Source organism: Jaculus jaculus, chromosome 5, assembly GCF_020740685.1.
Source record: "Jaculus jaculus isolate mJacJac1 chromosome 5, mJacJac1.mat.Y.cur, whole genome shotgun sequence".
In the NCBI taxonomy this organism is placed as follows: domain Eukaryota; kingdom Metazoa; phylum Chordata; class Mammalia; order Rodentia; family Dipodidae; genus Jaculus; species Jaculus jaculus.
In genome coordinates this window covers 19,923,674-19,943,625 of record NC_059106.1, presented here as the reverse complement: position 1 = coordinate 19,943,625, position 19,952 = coordinate 19,923,674, and the positions used below count along the sequence as shown (strand labels likewise).

Here is a 19,952-nt window from a genome sequence, read left to right as displayed (position 1 = left end):
CATTAAATAATGTGTCATGTAGGAAAATGCAGGTATCAATCAAAGTTAATCTTTTGCCTGAACCCCAAGACCATAAAGATAATTTTCTGAGCCAATTAGTTTAAAAGATTAGCTGTCATTTTTTATTAATGTTTCCTTTCATTATCACACCAGGTTAATCTTATACCACTGCACACAGCCCTTGTAAGTACATATGCCCTCCATTGGCAATATATCTATGAAATTGCAATCTTTATACATGATCTTGAAATACTGGCATAATAGTATAACGTAGCAAGTGCCTAATATCTCTCTAAGCCTCAACCCACGCTGTTATCTACAAGGACATAACACCCACTAATGTTTTGTTGCTGAAATGGTTTGGATGTAAAATGTTCCACATTGGAAACATGTGTTTAGGATTAAGCTCTATACTTGATCCCCAGCTGATGGAGTTTTGGAGGTTGAATTTTGCTGAAGGAGATGAGTTACTGGGGAGCATCTTTGGGATTTTATGATTCAGCCCCTTTGCCAGTGCTGGCTAGCTCACTCTTGCTGCTTCCTGACAGCTGATATGTGGTGCTGTGAGGTGACCATCTGTTCTTGCCATGCTTTCACCTCATGATGAAACCTCTCCTCAAGACTGAAAATTCAGAATAAACCTTTTTCTTTCCTAAACTGCTGCTGGTCAGATGTTTTGTCCAGCAACCTTGGAAGAACCGCTACACTTGCATTATCAGTTTCGTACATGTTTGTTATTGTAGTTTTGACAAGCCTGCCTCATTGACCATTCCCAGGATCATGGGTATTATGTGATAAATATCAAGAACCTAAGAAACATGCTAATATGCCAATCATCTCAGCAATCAGATAGACACAGAAGTATTCACAAAATCTCTACAAAGTTTTAAAGGAAAGAATATTATTTATTTATTTATTTTTAATCATTATTTTAACAATATATTTCGTATGGATACACCATGTGTTGGTATCCTCTTTTCCCTCATCCCTGCCCCCATCCCATTGGGGACCCTCCTCAGTGGGGTTGCAGCTATTTCCTATGGCCTTATGGTTCTTTCTTTTTAATTTTTCCCCTCATATATTTCATTTCTAGTGATCTTGAGGGCTCAGGAGATATCTCAGTCAGTAAAGTTCTGGCTGTGAAAGTGGAAGAGCTAAGTATGATTTTGAGAAATATATTGTTATCTTTTCTTTTTTTAAAGATGGCTGAGAAAGCATGTGTCTATAATCCCAGTGCTGGGCTGGAGAGATGGCTTAGCGGTTAAGCGCTTGCCTGTGAAGCCTAAGGACCCTGGTTCGAGGCTCAGTTCCCCAGGTCCCACGTCAGCCAGATGCACAAGTGGGCGCACGCGTCTGGAGTTCGTTTGCAAAGGCTGGAAGCCCTGGCGTGCCCATTCTCTCTCTCTCCCTCTATCTGTCTTTCTCTCTGTGTCTGTCACAATAAATAAAATAAATAAAGAAATAAATAAATAAAAATTAAAAAAAAATTATAATCCCAGTGCTGCAGAGGTGGAGACAGAATGATCCTAGGGCTTGCTGGCCAGCCAGTCTAGCTGAATCAGAGAACTCCAGGCCAAAGAAAGACCCTGTCTCAACTCAAAGAAGGCATTCCTAAAGGACATGCCTGGTAGTCCTCTGGCCTCCACATGCGTGTGTGCACGCACACAGACACTAACGTTCATGTGCAAGTACACAAATGAACACACAGACAACACAAAATGAATTTGGATGACACATTCAGGTATGTTAAAAACAACGCTAAATTAGAAGTCAAGACATTTTTTTACTCGTCTCAGTACAATGCTAGAAGTAGCTTCGTGCTCTCGTGAGCATCAGTGTCTGGATGAAGCAGCCATGAGGAAACAGGGAGAAGGCTGTCCATGACCAGGAGGAACTGATCATCAGGCCACAATCATCTGATACCTGCCACACACTGAGCCTCCATGAACACTCACACATGCTTCACAGGCAGATCCAAATGTGTATCGGAAGTGTTTCTATTTTGAAGTGTCCATTACAATCTGTATTCCACAGTGCTAGACTTCAGTAGTTCTGCCAATATATAATTCCACCTCCCAGAGCCTCACAGGTAAAGTACTCTGGAAGACCAAAAGTGAGAGACAGGATCATGCCATCTGCTTCCAATCTACTGTCTCCTGAAAATGAAATTTGTTTGCATAAGCCCCATAATCTAATATGAAACACATGTTTTATTACATATTTAAGCTTATTTTAAATTTCCTTTTATTTTTATTTTTTTGACTACTTTATTATTTATGTATGTATTTAAGAGATAGAAAGATGGGAAGAGAAAGAGAGAGGCAAAATAAGCACACCAGGGCCTTCAGCCAATACAAACAAACTCCACACACATATGCTACCTTTTGCATCTGGATTAAGTGTATGGGTCCTGGGAAATCGAACTTAGGTCCTTTGGCTTTGCAGGCAAGCATCTTAACTACTAAGCCATTTCTCCAACTCTAATAATTTTGATATTTGTTTCTTTTGAAATAAATTCTCACTGTATAGCCCTGGGTCATCTTGAACTCATGACATCCTCATGCTTCTGAACTTGAGTATTGATTGGCATCAAAGATGTTAGAAATCATGCCCAGGTATTCCCATCATTTAGGTAATGAATCATAAATATACATATTTAAGGTAGAGAATGTGATGTTTTAGTATACACAATGTGGAATTATTATACATATCTAATTAATACAATTATCATTTAACTTATATATTCATCTTTATAGTAAGATATTTGAAACTTATTTTTGATAATTTTGAAATATATTCTTTATCCAACTGTATAGGAAATTCAAAAACTTATATTTTGTATACTTCATTTGTATTACTTTGTATTACTTCCATTGACACATGCTTTTAAAAGTTTTAATTAGCTCTGGGTGACTGAAAACTAATCATAAAAATTATTCAGAAATAAAATGAAAGACAAAAGTATCCATCAGATGTTCAAGGGCATGTAAATGTAGCCTTGACTTTCTCAAAATAGCCTGATGGGTTCTAGAAGCATGTCAGAGTGCTGACCTCCCAGGAAGCCAAATTCCAAAACAACTGTAATTATTGGCCTCCTGCTATCTTCCAGCTCTTATCAGATGTACACCTCCTGCCACCAAAGAACCAAATGAAAATCTTCATGAAAATAGGCACTGGACATTGTGCAGTTTTATTGCATTTTTCTAGGGGAACATATTTGAGAAGTTTATACCATAATTTTAAGTAAATGTTTATTTATATTTATTTATATATTATTTTTATATATTATATTTATTATATTATTATTTATATATTTCATATATTTATTATTTTGGGCTGAAGATATGGATCAGTGGTTGGGGTGGTTTGATTCAGGTGTCCCCCACAAACTTAGGTATTCTAAATGATAGGTTTCCAGCTGATGGGAATTTGGGAATTAACACCCCCTGGAGGGTGTGTATTGTTGGGGTCGAGCTTATGGGTGTTATAGCCAGTTATCCTTTGCTAGTGCTTGGCAAACTCTCCTGTTCCTGTTGTCCACCTTATGTGGGCCAGTGGGTGATGTCCACCCTCTGTTCATGCTATCATTTTTTTCCCTGCTATCGTGGAGCTTCCTCTTGAGCCTGTAAGCCAAAACAAACCTCTTTTTTTCCACAAGCTGTTATTGGTTGGGTGATTTCTACCAAGAATGTGAACCTGACTGCAACAGTGGTTAAATGTGCTTTCTTGCAAGCCTGCAGGCCTGGTTACAATTCCCTAGTCCCTATGTAACACCAATTGGAAAAAGTGGCAGCATGCACCTGGAAATCCTATGCAGGGAAAAAAGGCCATCTATGGTATTTGTGATATAGTACACACACACACACAGACACACAGACACACAGACACACACACACACTTGTCTATGTGTCTGCATTAGGCATGTGTATGTGTGTGGGTGTGTGTGTGTCATGTTGCATGTGTGGAGGTCGAAGAACAACTTCAGGGGAGGACCCTCACATTTGTTCTCTGTCTAACTAGGCATGGGTAGTCTGTTGCTGCATAGATCATCCTATCTGGCCCTAGCAGCCACTGAAGGTCCTCCTTTTTGTCCTTCCATCTCACTGTTGGAGGCTGGGATTTCCAATGCCTGCTATGGTGTCCAGCTTTTACATGGGTTTTGGGGAATTCAAGCTGAAGAACTCATGATTCTATAGTAAATGTTTATCCATTAACATCCCAGCCTTCATAATTAATGTTTATATAAGCACTGTTAGGATAAAAAAATGAAGTATTTAGTATTTGTGATAGATTAAATATTTCTCTTCTTAGCTGGGCATGGTGGCACACACCTTTAATCCCACCATTTAGGAGGCAGGAGTAGGAGGATCTCCACGAGTTCAAGACCATCCTGAGAATACTGAGGGAATTCCAGGTCATCCTGGGCTAGAGCAAGACCCTACCTTGAAAAAAACAATATATATATATATATATGGCTATAATATATATTTTACCTATAGTATATATGCTGTATATTTATATATATTTATATTCTGTTTATATTAAGGTAGGGTCTCACTCTGCCCCAGGCTGCTTGAATTCACTATGTATTCTCAGGGTGGCCTTGAGCTTACGGCAATACTCCTACTCCTGCCTCCCAAGTGCTGAGATTAAAGACATGTACCACCACGCCCGGCTATATATCCTTAATTAAAAAAAAAATAGTTTTTCTGAAAAATATATATTATTTTTCCCTTAATATATATCTGGAATAAAAGGCTTGATCCATATTTGAAATTAAAAGTTGGACATTATCTAAATAAATATAATGATTACATTTATCATGAAAAATAGAAAGTATTTAAGTACTTCCAAGTTGGATAATGAAATTTATAATGAAAATAAAATAAATATGAAGGCCTCACAAAGCAGAAGTGGCAACTATTATAGAGAAGGAGTTGTGCCTTCACTAAAGGTACTGCTTATAGTATAGCCATGAGTGCAAGTGAGCTGGCTACAGCCTAGACCTGTCCATTCAGGAAGAACAGCTGCTTCCTGATTAACAACAACAAAAACAAAAATTGTCAACCACCAAATAAATGATGTTGTTTTACCCGATTAAAAAAATCTCAATAATTCAATTAAAAGTATCTCCTGAAAATGATAAAAAAACTGAAGTCACCTATTTACCCTAACTTTGCAATGAATAGTGGAGATGAAGTAAAGGCCTGATAATTCCACCCATGCTCACTGGTCCTCCTCTTTTTGGAGCCAGTCCTAGAAATAGGAAACTATCTTAAGCAGTGAAACTATTTTCATAACTTGGGCTCTCTTTCATTTCCTTCCTTTGATCATACCTCAAACATTTATTATAAATATCCTGTGATTTCCTTTCATCTTTGTCTATAGTAGAATTTTCCTGTCCAGCACAGTCAACATTGCTGGCTGTGAGGATCTCCTCTGTGTGTCACAGGAATTCATCCCAGACTTCTATTTGTGAGCTCCTATTGCAAGCCCCTTACTCACAGTCTAACAATCCAGACTGTCTTCAGAAGAACCAAATGTCTCCTGGGGCAAAAGCCACTCCATTTTGGGAACTACTGGCATAAAGTAAAAGAAAGAGAAAGAGGAAGTGAAACAGAAAGAGAGAGGAATGGAGGGAAGGAGAAAGGGAACAGAGGGAGGAATAGAGGGGGAAAGAAAGGAAGGAAAAACACTGGAAAGGTACAATGGAGGATAAAATGAACGGAGAGAGGGAGAGAAGGAAGGAAGATGTGGAGGAACAAAAGAGTGAAGGGGTGCTGTAGGGATTGCTTAGTGGTTAAGGCACTTGCCTTCAAAGCCAAAGGACCCAGATTCGATTCCCCAGAACCCACGTTAGCCAGATGCATAAGAGGGCACATGTGTCTGGAGTTTGTCTGCAGTGGCTGGAGGCCCTGGTGCACCTATTCTCTCCCTCCCTCCCTCTCTCTCTCTCTCTCTCTCTCTCTCTCTCTCTCTCTCTCTCTCTCTCTCCCTCTCTCTCTCTCCCCTCTTTCTCTGTCAAATAAATAGATAAATAAATAAATATATTTTTAAAGTGAAGGGAAGGAGAGAAGTTAAAAATCTGTAGATAGTGAGGAAAGGGTAAAAGAAAAGGGAAGAAGGAAAAAGAACAAGGAAGGAAGGGAAAAGGGAAGGCAGAGAGAGAAGGAAGGTGGAAAGGAGTGAGGACAGGGTGGCTGGAAGGAAGGATGCAAAAGAAAATGAGGGAAGGGGATAAGAAAAAAGGAAAAAGGAAGGAAAGAGGAAATGGATAAAAGGAGGAAGAGAGGAGGGAATAAAAAAGAAGGAATGGAGAGAAGAAAGTGAGGAAGAAAGGAAGGGGGAGGAAGGTAGGGAAGGAAGGAAGAAAATGAGCAATAGAGAGAAATAAGGAAAGGAGGAAAGAAGAAAGGAAATAAATAGAGGGAGAGAGGGAGGGAGGAATGTGGTAGGAAGGGAGGGATGAAAAGAAAGATGAAGGAAAAGTAGGAAAATGGAAAGAAAGAGGGAGGGAGGAAGACACAAAAGAAGGAAAGGAAGAAGAAAGGAAGGAATTGTACTGTTAGGAGCACACAACCCATAACCCCCGAAACATGCCAACCAATACTTATAATGTCTAGCAGCTCCACATGTCCAGTGACATGACCAACAAACCAAACAACAACATCATAACCACCATAACAGCTTGCAAAACAGTGGGCTAGGCTAAGACTACCTACACATAAGTTGTCTATGCCTAGTCTCCATATTTGGACAATGATAATATTTTTTAATGGCCTACAGGGAAAAGTTAGGACCTTTCTTCAAATAATTCTGTTGCCACATATGAATTTCTCATGTCAGATATACAATACTTTAGAGAGTATATTTAAACACATTTTTGAGAGATTTAAGACTGCATTTATATGACTCAATTATTTTTCCATATTAGTGCATGAGCCTTTTCCAAAAAAAAAAAAAATTCTTACTACTTAATGGAACTTGAACACATGTTTCTGACTCTTTTCTAATTTCATAAAGTTATTGGATAGAACAATTGATGGCTGTGTGTTTTTGCCAGTACCACTTTTGATATTCAAATTAATGCTAGCATAAAGAATGTGGCCAAGAGTTATGAAACATTTGCTCATTTCGTCTCTTTGAATGTGTTTTTGTCTGAAATAGTTCTGGCTTTAAGAGATAACATTTCTAAACACTTCAAAATGATGGAAAACAGTATTGAGGCTAAATCAGTTCTTTCCTGTTTTCTTATTCAAAAAGTTATACATAGTAATTCTCTCCTTCATTAAAAATTCACCTACCCCAATTCAAATGAATGCTCTAAGGAAATCATTTCATGGTAGTTCCTTATTCTTTTTTTTTAAATTTTTTTGTCTATTTTTATTTATTTATTTGAGAGCGACAGACACAGAGAGAAAGACAGATAGAGGGAGAGAGAGAGAATGGGCGCGCCAGGGCTTCCAGCCTCTGCAAACGAACTCCAGACGCATGCGCCCCCTTGTGCATCTGGCTAACGTGGGACCTGGGGAACCGAGCCTCGAACCTGGGTCCTTAGGCTTCACAGGCAAGCGCTTAACCGCTAAGCCATCTCTCCAGCCCAGTTCCTTATTCTTTTAATTGTTGTCAGCAAATGCCCAATATTTTTCTAACATGTAGCATGTTCAAGCCATGTAGTCAGCAATCATATATGCAATGTGATTAATTTGGGAAATGGTAATATGATATCAAACAGTAATTTTAAAAATAAGCTGGTATATTTTTGCATAATATGTCTTATTAAACATCATAATTTCCTATTAATATCAATAATGTTTCTCCAGAGACTTGGTATAATTTTATTAAGAGTGTTTTTTCCATCATTAAAATTTATTATCATTACAATTGGTTGTAAATGAAATACTTATAAATATTCAAATAAAAATCTATAATATGAATAGAACTCTTATCCTTTGACCAATTATTTCTTTTTTGAATATAATGTCTTATGGGAGAAGGTAAATCTAAAAACCTAACATGAGCTTTAAAAGCAGAATTGTTAAAAGGCAATGACTAAAGAAACTCCTCCAAAATCATCAGAAAAAATGACAATTTCCATTTTTTGCAGGTGTATGGTATGTGTTTGTGTGGGCATACGTGTGTGTGTGTGTGTGTGTGTGTGTGTGTGTGCATGTGCTTATGGAAACCAAGATATAATGTTTGATGTCATTCTCAGGAATAGAACCCATCTCCTTAGAGATTATATCTTTCATTGGCCTAAATCTCACCAGTTAGGCTAGCATATCTGACCGGTGAGATCCAGAAATCAGCCCGTCTCTGCTTCCCCAGGTCTGGGATTACAGAACTGTGCCACCACACTCAACATTTATGTGTATTCTGAAGATAAAATATAGGTCTTCACACTTTCAGGGCAAGTGCTTTCCTTATTGAGCAATTTTCCATAGGGGGTAGTTTTCAGTTTTGCTTTTAACTAGTTGCAAATATGTAACATCAATAACTATCCCCATCCCCACCCTTCTCCATTGTCCTCACCCAATTCTGACACTCCCAATATCTACGCTATATACCAAGTGACTCTAGAGAGCCTATGAATCTTAGAACATCAGTAAATTGCAGATAACTCCTAAATGTGACTGTGCCATTAAGAGTCAGAGGCAGTGAAGGAGAAAATACATGTAGACTGCAGTGGGCTAAAGTACTTCCCATGCAAAGCAAGAGGACCTGAGGCTGATCCCCAGCACTCACAGAAAAAACTGGGCCTGGCCACTCACACATTTTACTACAGTGTATGGATGGGTGTGGATATAGGAGGATCATAGGGGTTCAGTGGTCAGACAGTCTCACTTTAAATGTACTGTAAAGAGCAAAGCAGCCCACAAGCCCACTCCACTGTGAAACAGTTATGTCCATCACCTCCATATGTTCAATGGTCCAATGGCACAACAAACCAACAAGATCATAACTACCATGGCAGCTTACAAGACAGTAGATTTGACTGAAATTATCTGTATAAATAATATACTAATACCAAACCTCTAGATTTTAGGATCAGATTGAATTGGGAAATCAGTTGGAAGAGCAATAATGGGGTCCATAACTACATTTATAGCCTCTACTTACTAGTATATGGGGCAAAGTAAGTTTAACCATAAAATAAATAATTGTTTTTAAAAACAAAAATCATCATTACTTTTTGACATAATGTCCCAATTACTAATATATATAATATTGTTGTTAAATTTAAAATGTTTTAAATATAGAATAAAAAATGTTTTCAATGAATATTTTTTTTTCTTTTATATAAACAATCACTAAGTAAAACAAATTACCTAATCCACCTCTTTTCCCTGGCCATCTTATTGGAGTCATGAAGATAAAATTTCTGTCCTGAATTGACAGAGACAAATAAATATGCGCAAGTGGGCCATACTTTTTCTTTGTGTTTTATTATGTCTCTGGGGGCTTGGACATATAATTTGCCTATACCAGGTGAATTCATCTAAAATAATATATTGATGTATTTGTTAAATAATAATGAGGCTGCAACCATGCATCACTTTTCTTCATTTCCTAGCCACAAGATTTCAAAGGATTTGCAATAGCTAATTCACTATAACTTATTCAGCAGATAGTCATAGCTAATTATTTTCACCTTCTGTAGACTAGATTTATCATAAAGATGAAGGTGATACTCTTTCATAAGAACAACCCAAAATTCTGTAATTTGAGCCCTGATGACTAAGCACTGAGCAATTTAGAATAGTCAAAACAGTACTGTCAGGAGACCAATTAAGGCAGTGCACCACGTGCCTAATTCCCCAAAAGCATACAATTAAAAAGAAGTGAAAGGAAGGGAGGTTAAATCATGATTACCTGGGATGCACTAACCACAACTGAGATTTTCTAGAGCTTTCATTTTGTCACTTAGCATAATGGGCTTAATATAAATATATCATTGCATTGTGTTCTTAATCATCCCATCCTCTAGAAATCCCCCCTTCTATCCCGCTTTCTCTAGATGGTCCCCTGTTTGTCCCCAGCTAATAAGCCTTCTGTCCTTCTGATTTCATGCATTCCATTACTTTATTTATCTGCCCTTGTCTTCTTTTGTGTCTCTTCCTGTCCATCATTTTCACCTTTCTACCTTCATGTTTGGCATATATATGTGTACACAAATACATATAATATATGACCATTTCTTGCTTGTGTGTGCGTTGTCTGACATGGACCCGTGTATGTGTAAACGGAGCCATACCACTAGCTTGTAGTAAAGTGCATTCAACTGCTGTGCTAAAAGTGGAAAACTGGGCATCCTGCTCCAACAATCTTTTTCCCATTCTTATTTGAGCTACAGTCTTTCACTAATGCCTGAGCTTGCCATTTTGCCCAAACCTCCAGTCATTAGCAGGTCTCTGTTTCTCGATGGGAATGAAAATGTAGATATACATGGCCATGCCCAGCAGTGTATCTGAGGTCAAACTCAAGTGGTCTTCAGACAGCCCTCAGGATTGCACAGAAAGTGATCTTAACTACTAAGCCAGCTTTCTAGCCAACTTCTATCAAAGCTTTACAGAAGAGCCAATGCCAATGCTTTCCAGGGACAGGCATGGCATGATTTTCTCAACAGAAGCATACTAGACCATTGACAAAGCTCAACAGTGCTTATGATTACCTTCCAGGAGAAATCGGGAATAGAAGGAACATATTTCAACATAAACCTGTGTGGTAAGCCTATACTCAAGGTTACACTAAATGGGGGGAGGGGACTCTGAAGTGATTTTATTTAAACTGTTGAAGAATACAAAGGGGTTCCCATTCCTGTCTCACTCACTGTAGTGCTGAAAACCTTAGAATAAATGCAATAAGAAATAAATGAATATAGATGGAAAAGAAAGAAATTAAAATGTTCTTATTTGCAGATTACATGATCCTATAACTCAAAGACCCTAAAGACTGCATCAGAAAACTCTGAGATATGATAAAGTCGTTTTATCAAAGTCAAGGCACACAAGTTAAATGTATAAATGTAAATAGCCTTTTTATATATCAACTATAAATTTGCCCAGAGAGACATCAATAAAATGAATTTTATTGCAATTTCTTAAAAAAAATAAACTCCACAATAAAACTAACAAGAAGGTAGAAAACATTTGTGATGAAAACCTAAAATCACTGAAGAAATTAGAAAGGACATACGAAGATGGAAAGACTTCCCTTGCCCATGAATTAATACTAATTCATGAATTAATTATTAATACAAAATTAATATTGCAAAATGTCTATATTACTCAAAGTGATTTCAGATTCAATGCAATCCTCTTCAAACTCCCAATAGCATTCTTCACAAAGCTAGAAAAGACTTCTTAAGTTCAGGTAGAAGTTTATAAAGAGGCAAAGTAACCCTAAGCAGAAAGGGCCATGCAGGAGGAGTTACAATACTTGACCTGAGGCAGACAGGGTCATTCAGGAGGGGTTACAATAGCTGACCCTAACCAGACAGGGTCATTCAGGAGGAGTTACAATAGCTGACCCTAAGCAGACAGGGTCATTCAGGAGGAGTTACAATTCCTGCCCCTAAGTAGACAGGGCCATGCAGGAGGAGTTACAATTCATGCCCCTAAGTAGACTGGGTCATTCAGGAGGAGTTACACTTCCTGACACTAAGCAGACAGGGTCATTCAGGAAGAGTTACAATAGCTGACCCTAAGCAGACAGGGTCATTCAGGAGGAGTTACAATTCCTGCCCCTAAGCAGACAGGGTCATTCAGGAGGAGTTACACTTCCTGATACTAAGCAGACAGGCTCATTCAGGAGGGGTTACAATAGCTGACCCTAAGCAGACAGGGTCATTCAGGAGGAGTTACAATAGCTGACCCTACGCAGACAGGGTCATTCAGGAGTAGTTACAATTCCTGCCCCTAAGTAGACAGGGCCATGCAGGAGGAGTTACAATACTTGACCCTAAGCAGACAGGGTTGTTCAGGAGGAGTTACAATTCCTGGCCCTAAGCAGACAGGGTCATTCAGGAGGAGTTACAATAGCTGACCCTAAGCAGACAGGGTCATTCAGGAGTAGTTACAATTCCTGCCCCTAAGTAGACAGGGCCATGCAGGAGAAGTTACAATACCTGACCCTAAGCTGACAGGGCTGTTCAGGAGGATACACAATTCCTGACCCTAAGCAGACAGGGTCATTCAGGAGGTGTTATATTTCCTGATCTATACCATGTACAGCTGTGATGGAAGCAGCATGGTGCTCACCCATAAACAGTTAAGCAGAATAATTGATTAGAATGTGAATGCAGAAATAAACTCATATAGCAACAGTCCTTGAAAATCCTTGGAAAGGGTATCAAAATCATACACTGGATAAAAGACAGGCTTCCCCTTCAATAATTTGTAATGAGTATACTGAACATCAATACATGAAAAAGTGAAACCATGTAAAACTTTTGAAATGTTGACATATGCACAATTGAATTTATATAGAAAATATTAGGAAATGTATTCATGCTAAGCAAATGCTACTTCTGAGAAATTTTAATTGCTGAAAGGAGTAAAAAGGGAGAAGACAAAGCCACAGAGACAGGAGTATTTTTCTCCGCTTGGTGCATTGAGTCTGATGATATTTCATCCTTAACTTTCCATTCGAAATGGTACCCAAGTGCTGGGGCTGGAGATCAGGAGCATATGTACATGTTTAGACATTACAACATAGTACTGGAGTTCATAATGTAATTCATTATTCATTACTTACAAAGGTTGTGTTTTCCAATAATAATGTGGTGGCGTTCGTTTCTATATTCAATTTAATGACATGTCCAGTCTCGTTTTTATACACCACGTCTGTATCTGCAACAACAAAGACATTAACCATTGACAAATACATTGAATAGGAAATATACTAGCTGTAGGGAGAAAATTCACGCACTAAAGAGATAAATTAGAATAATGCCTGTCAGCCTTCCATAACCCCAGCAGATTTCTGTACTTGGCTCACAAGAACATTCCTGAAAGATCAGTAAGTCTGCTTAACACATGGTCTATTGTGTAACAAACAAGGGATTGGGGAAAGGGCTATTTAGTTTCATGCTTTAACAAATGAAAATTAATTAAAATATGTGCAATCTGTTGCCTATTTTAAGGGCAGAGTGACAAATAGAACATCTTCCTATTTCCAGAGAAAGCTTTCCGTGACGTGCAGTCTAGTATTTTTATACTTAACATGAGGGCTGTCAACTATGCTTGTCTTTGGGTCAAAGGTTGATAGAAACACTATGTGTTTGGTTTTATTTCTATTCCTTTCCTCTATTCTCTATTATTTTTCCAATGATGAAAAGTATCATTTTTGTTTTTTTCATTTGTTCCAACTGAAGCGTCACCATCACACAAGTTCAGTTTTCCAGCCTCTGTGCTTCCATGCCGTTTCTAGTCTTCTCAACATATTTGGGGTGGAGAACATTTTCTGTAGTTCCTTAGCAGTTTTGTGATCATAGGAAGTAACCTCTGAGTTTGTTACCATAACATCAGATACACTTGGACAAATTCAGGGAAAATATGTCTTCATTGGATATAATTTGATGTAATTGTCAAGCTTTATTTGATAATATTGTTTTGAGATGGCTAGATTTTCACATAATTGAGCTACATGTAAAGAAATTATTAAATCATTTTATAATAATTTTGGTCAAAACATCAGTCTAATAGAAAAATGAGGGAACATGGTTCTACATAGGAGTTAAATATATGTGTGCATAAAATTAAAACTGTAAAGGGATATCAGTCAAATTACAAGATTTATGTAATTTTTCTTAAAATAAGAATTCCTGGGCTGGAGAGATGGCTTAGCAGTTAAGGGCTTGCCTGTGAAGCCTAAGGACCCCGGTTCGAGGCTCGGTTCCCCAGGTCCCACGTTAGCCAGATGCACAAGGGGGCGCACGTGTCTGGAGTTCGTTTGCAGAGGCTGGAGGCCCTGGCGCGCCCATTCTCTCTCTCCCTCTATCTGTCTTTCTCTCTGTGTCTGTCGCTCTCAAATAAATAAATAAATAAAATTTAAAAAAATATTAAAAAAAAATAAGAATTCCTTTTCCAGTTTCTTACCTTTTTCATGACATTCCATATATCTCCTAACCCCTTGACCATTCTCATAAATTAAAAAATAAATTAATGACCCATTTACACCAACAAGGAGGGCATAGGGGGAGGGGAGAGGACAGGGAGGAGGCTAACAACGGTACAAACTTGACTATATTCACCGAGTACAAAACAAATTAAAAAAAAATATAATAAAGATTGCCTTTACTGTTATTACTGAATGAATTTATATGAGTTAAAATTGCTATACTCTGCATGTCTTTCCCCAAATACTAGAAAAATATGTGCTACATATGAAGATTAACTGCAGTAGCATTTGTGGAAAGGTCAGGCAATTTGGCCGAACAAGATTTTCTGACTCCTTCTTTAATTATTTCAACATTATAAACAGCACACCTAGAACTAAAGGGATAAGAAATAAACAATACTGAAAAAATTCCAATTTTCTTGCTTTCACATTTATTTGCATTTCTTAAAAAAATAAACTAAAGCTTAACATTACAGCTTATTCATGAGAAAGGCAGCAGAGCTCAGGATTCCTCCTTGACCTTCGTCAAATGTGTGTGCTGTGGGAGAGACTTGGAAATCTGAACTTCACATTTTTATGGAGGTAGAAAAAAAGACGAGAAAAAGTTTTGTCACTTTCTTCCTGAGGTTCACTATATTGGCAGGTTGACAATTATATATGATCTTTACATTGAAGCTGGCTATCAGCTCCTGAACTTGTTCTTTAAGCCATCAATAAACCGAGCCCTTGCCATCATTAACGCTGTCTGTCTTTCTTCCTAGTGATGTAGAACAGATATAACAGCCAGGCTCAAAGACTTAAATATTTGGTTTGGTTTCTGTGTTTTTACTTGCTGCATTTTTTTTTTTTTCTGTCTCATATTTTGTAAAACAACACAGACCATGTGTATTGCTGGGTCTTGCTGATTGATTTTACATACTATTGACTTTAATGACTATGTTCACAAATCCATAATCCAGCCTCAAACTTGAATTCTAATACCCATCTCCTCATTGTCATTTTCTATAATAGAATTTGGCTCTGAAATCTTTACTGAGTTTGATAAGTATATAATTATAGACTAATAAGAATAACTAAGTACCTAGATTTAAAAACATCATCCTTACAATATTTTCTCAATAAACAAAATAAAAGCTTCTTGCATTGTAGCATAGGGATAAATGCAACCCAAAGTCCTCAGAATGGTTCATCTCTCAGAAAACAAGGATACAGCAGAATCCTAAGTACAAGCGAAGCCCAAGGCTCAGAGATGGAAATATCAGAGAGATCCCTTCAGTTTGATTAGTCTGGGGTCCACCATGGAGTAGGGGGTCATTTGTAGCCCTTGAGTCTCTCACCATCAGAGAAAATCCCAAGAAAGAGATAGGATTTTTTTTTTTTTTTGAGGTGAGGAGAAAAATCAGTCATTTCTTTTTCACTTAGAATCAGAGTAAATGGAAGTGTCGCTTGCTTAAGAAGATAATGACTGTACTTAGTGCTGATTATCTTAAAGTTGATTTTAATAGATAAATTCACTTGAAAAAAAAACTACAGAAATTTGCAAATACCTTCATGTCTGGATTTCTACAAATTTTACCACCATATTAAGCAATTCATTCATAGGAAATCTGTGTGCATGAGTGTCCATGTGTTGCATGTGTCTGCATGGGTGCACATCTGTGGAGGTAAGAGGACAACATTAGGATGTCAGTCCTTGTCTTCTACCTTGTTTAAGACACGGCTTGTCTTCCTCTGCCACCGAAAGGTTCCTTGAGCTTCCATATTTTCTTGTGCCCACGTCCTATTGCCATAGATACACTAGTATTACAAACAAATACATCACTTGATTCTATTATGTGGGTTATGAGGATCCAAACTTCACCATTAAGGCTTGCACAGCAAGTGTTTTTAACCATGGGAGCTCCTCTCTAGCTCTCCTCCCAAAGGTAGTTTATTTAAAAAAAAATTATTTATTCATTTGTTTGATTGTTTGTTTATGAGAGAGAGAGAGAGAGAGTAGGGGAGAATGGGCATGCCAGGGCCTTTTGACACTGAAACCGAACACCAGGTGCATGCACCACCATGTGTATCTGGCTTATGTGGGTTCTGGGGAATTGAACCTAGGTCCTTAGGATTCACAGGCCAGCACCTTAACTAATAATCCACTATGACAACGCCAAAACTATCTTTTCTTTAAATGTCAAATTTGTATTTGTGTATTTATTTAAGAGAGAGAAAGAGGCAAAGAGACAGAGAGTGAATGGGTATGTCAGGGCCTCCAGCCCCTGGAAACAAACTCCAGATGTATTTGCTACTTTGTGGATCTATTTTACATGGGTCCTAGGGAATTGTACCTGGGACCTTTGGCTTTGTAGAAAAGCACTTTAACTTCTAAGCCATCTCTCCAGCTCCCAAAGTTAGTTTTTAATTCATGTGCAATTCTTCAGTTTAATATACAATGAAGTTTTTTTCTTGAATTATTTCTTGTACTATGTACCTGCATTAACTCATTTGAAATTCATATATTATGTTCTAATCTTATGGTTCTCCTGTTCTCTAGTATATAGCTTGATTTAAAACCACTAGTGAAAACACCCAATTTTGAAACTTTTCTTAGTAGATTCTTATGCCTAAAAAAGCATTTCTAAACTCCATGCCTCATATTATGGTTAATGTTAGGCAATGAATTATTGAATTATCAATGGAAAAACAGCATTAACACAGGAGGCTAAGCCTGGTGTTCTTGAAGCAACCTTAAAACATCACATTATGTGCATCTCCACAGTGTTTTCATTAAATAAAAATTCCTTCTTTTTAGCACATTGCATACTAAGAGCTAATTTTCTGAATGCATATTCAACTCAATAATTTTCCTTAAATGATAATATTTCATGGTATAGCCCATCCACTCTAAGATGTAATTGTGCGTTTTCACTCTTCTATCATTGCTTTCATTTTAGTCTTCTTTCATTTTAGTGCTATTTTTTCATAATTTGAGCAACATAAGGAAATAAATGGACTTCTCAGTGGATAAGTCACTTGCTAAAGCAAACATGAGGACCCGAGTTTGTATCTCCAGTACGGACATATATGCCATGTGGGCATGACAACCTACTCAAAATCCCAATGCTAAGAAAACAGCGAGGGGATCACTGGGGCGACCTGGCTAGCTAGATAAGCTAAATCAGGAACCTTGGAATCAAATGAGAGACCCTCTCTCCATAAGAAGAGAACAGCACAATTGAGAAAGACAGCCAAATTCAAATGCACAGTTAGAGTATGTGCAGCCATGTGAACAGGCATACATATTTTCAAAGACAAACAAAACAAATATGGCATGCTATTTTCTATGTTCATATTTTTCAGACAAGTGTGATCTTCTAATTTATGTCCTTTCTGCAAAACAGACAGCAAACATTTCACATTATAGTTTTACTCCCAATGCTGTAAAAACATTAAGAAAGAAAACTAACACAGGACCTGGGGGGATTGTTCAATTGAAGCATGAGGACCTGAGTTTGGATTCCCGGAAAACATATAAAACCTGGATGATGTAATGGCTGTCTGTAATCCCAGTATTCCTATGGGGAGAAGGAGGGTAGAGTTGGCTAGCCTGGTCAACGCAGCCATGGAGACTCACTGCCTCAGACAAAGTGGAAAGCAAGGATGCACACTTGAACTTGACCTCTGGCCTCCACACAAGTGCATGACTGCATGAACCTACACACACACACAGACACACACACGCACATGTGTGCACACACACACACAAAAAGAACTAAATCAGCCTATAGCCACATGATCACTATAAATTTTTCTAAGAAGTGTTTATGAATGGATTTAAGGCTATAAATGACTGCAAGTCTTCTTTTTTCCAAGAACTTGATAAACTTTAACTTTTCTGCACTGTAAATTTTTAAAACTAAGAAAATAACTCAACTATGAAATTATCAAGTATTACATCATAAAATGTGATCAACCCAACAAATTCTTACATTGTTAAAGATCTCTTTTATGTGTTTAAACTCAGACCTACTACTTCATTCATGTCTTCCCCTAACCCTCTCTTTCTACACACTCACTCAAAATGTTTCCTTTCATAATTGTAATAGCAATAAACTAAAACTTAGAATGGTCTTTTTCATATGCTGAGACTCTCCATTTTTACCAATATAATATAACCCCATTATTTTATGTTACCATTATGAATAGCCAACAATTTAAGTTTTCAGTTAATTTTGGAGTGATAATTTGCTTATCTAATGTATCAAAATGAAAGTTATTTATATACTGTTCTCAAAAGTAAAATAATACTTTCCCATATGTTTTAAATTGAAACATAATGTTCATATAAAAATAATCTGCATTTTTTTCTTTTGGTTTTTCAAGGTAGAGTTTCCCTCCAGCCCAGAATGAACTGGAATTCACTACATATTCTCAGGGTGGCCTGGAACTCATGGTGATCTTCCTACCTCTACCTCACGAGTGCTGGGATTAAAGGTATGCACCACGCCCCACTTAAATAATCTATTTTTGATATGTATAAAATGTTTGTAAAATCACCATAGCATCATTTTTAAAGTGAAACATAATAAATAAACTGGGAAATTAAAAATATTAAATGAAGAGGCTAGAGAGATTGCTTAGCAATTAAAGGTGTTTGCTTGCATATCTTAGTGTCAGGTCCAATTCCCTAGCCCTAATATAAAGACTGAAGCAAACAGTGGCTCAAGTATATGATAATCTGTTTCCAGTGATGAGAGACTGGGTATGTGTGTGGCCAGCACAACACACACACACACACACACACATAATAAAGATTATAGGAGAAAGTAATAGGATACTTTCACAGGAAATGTCAATGCCTTTCAAAAAGGAATTATTAAATATTGAGTTAAAATTTCATTCCTTAATTAAGCACATTGATGACAAATCAAGAACAGAGGCTATTCATGATTAAAACAGCAGGGTACTCATTAAATTATTCAAAAACACTGCTAACAAGCATGCAGAACTTCCTTCACTGCTTAACAAGCCTCCAGTCCATCAGAAATGCCTTTACTGCTCTTTCATCCTACCTTCAAATCTTGTTCCATATACATTCTTCTTCCCCCACCCAGCACGTTTTAGGAAAGGCAGTCTGATACCTGTCCAAAGGAAATCTTTGTATTCTAGTCAATGTGCTGAGGTCTATTCAACTATTTTTACTTTTCACATTGAATATAGCTCTCTCTCTCTCTCTCTCTCTCTCTATCTATATATATATATATATATATATATATACATTTATATATCTATATATATATCTATATCTATATCTATATCCATCTATCTATATATACACATCTCTATATATGTACATTTATATATATATAATTATATATCTATATATAATTATATATATAATTATATATCTATATATATATACAATTAATATATACAATCTATATACAATCTATCTATCTATCTATCTATATATACACAATTATATATATTATGTACAATTATATATATATACATACATATATATATATATATATATATATATATATATATGTATACATGCACACACACATTGGTTACCTTCTTATTGCTGAAGAAAATATATGACAAGAATCAATTTAAGGAAGGAAGGGATGATTTTAGAATATAATTCTAGGCCACTGTCAGCCATTGCTGGGTAGGCCTAATGGCAGGAACTTGAGACAACTGGTCACATTCAGTCCACAGTAAGGAAACAATATACAGACCAGGACCCCAGCTCAAGGAATGGTGCAGATCACAGTTCAGGTGGGTTTTTCCACCTTACTGTCCCACTCACGTTGATCCCTCATAGCCATGAAGTGTCTAAC

General features: G+C 37.1%; 1 protein-coding gene across 1 annotated transcript in view; it reads right to left on the bottom strand.

Annotated features, from left to right (window-relative positions):
* The window catches only part of Dpp10 (dipeptidyl peptidase like 10), a 557,899-nt gene that overhangs the window by 294,974 nt on the left and 242,973 nt on the right, over positions 1-19,952 (bottom strand). The window contains exon 4 of the mRNA XM_045149057.1: positions 12,757-12,851. Within this exon, the coding sequence (XP_045004992.1) occupies positions 12,757-12,851 (95 nt within the window). The remainder of the gene's footprint in view (positions 1-12,756; positions 12,852-19,952) is intronic.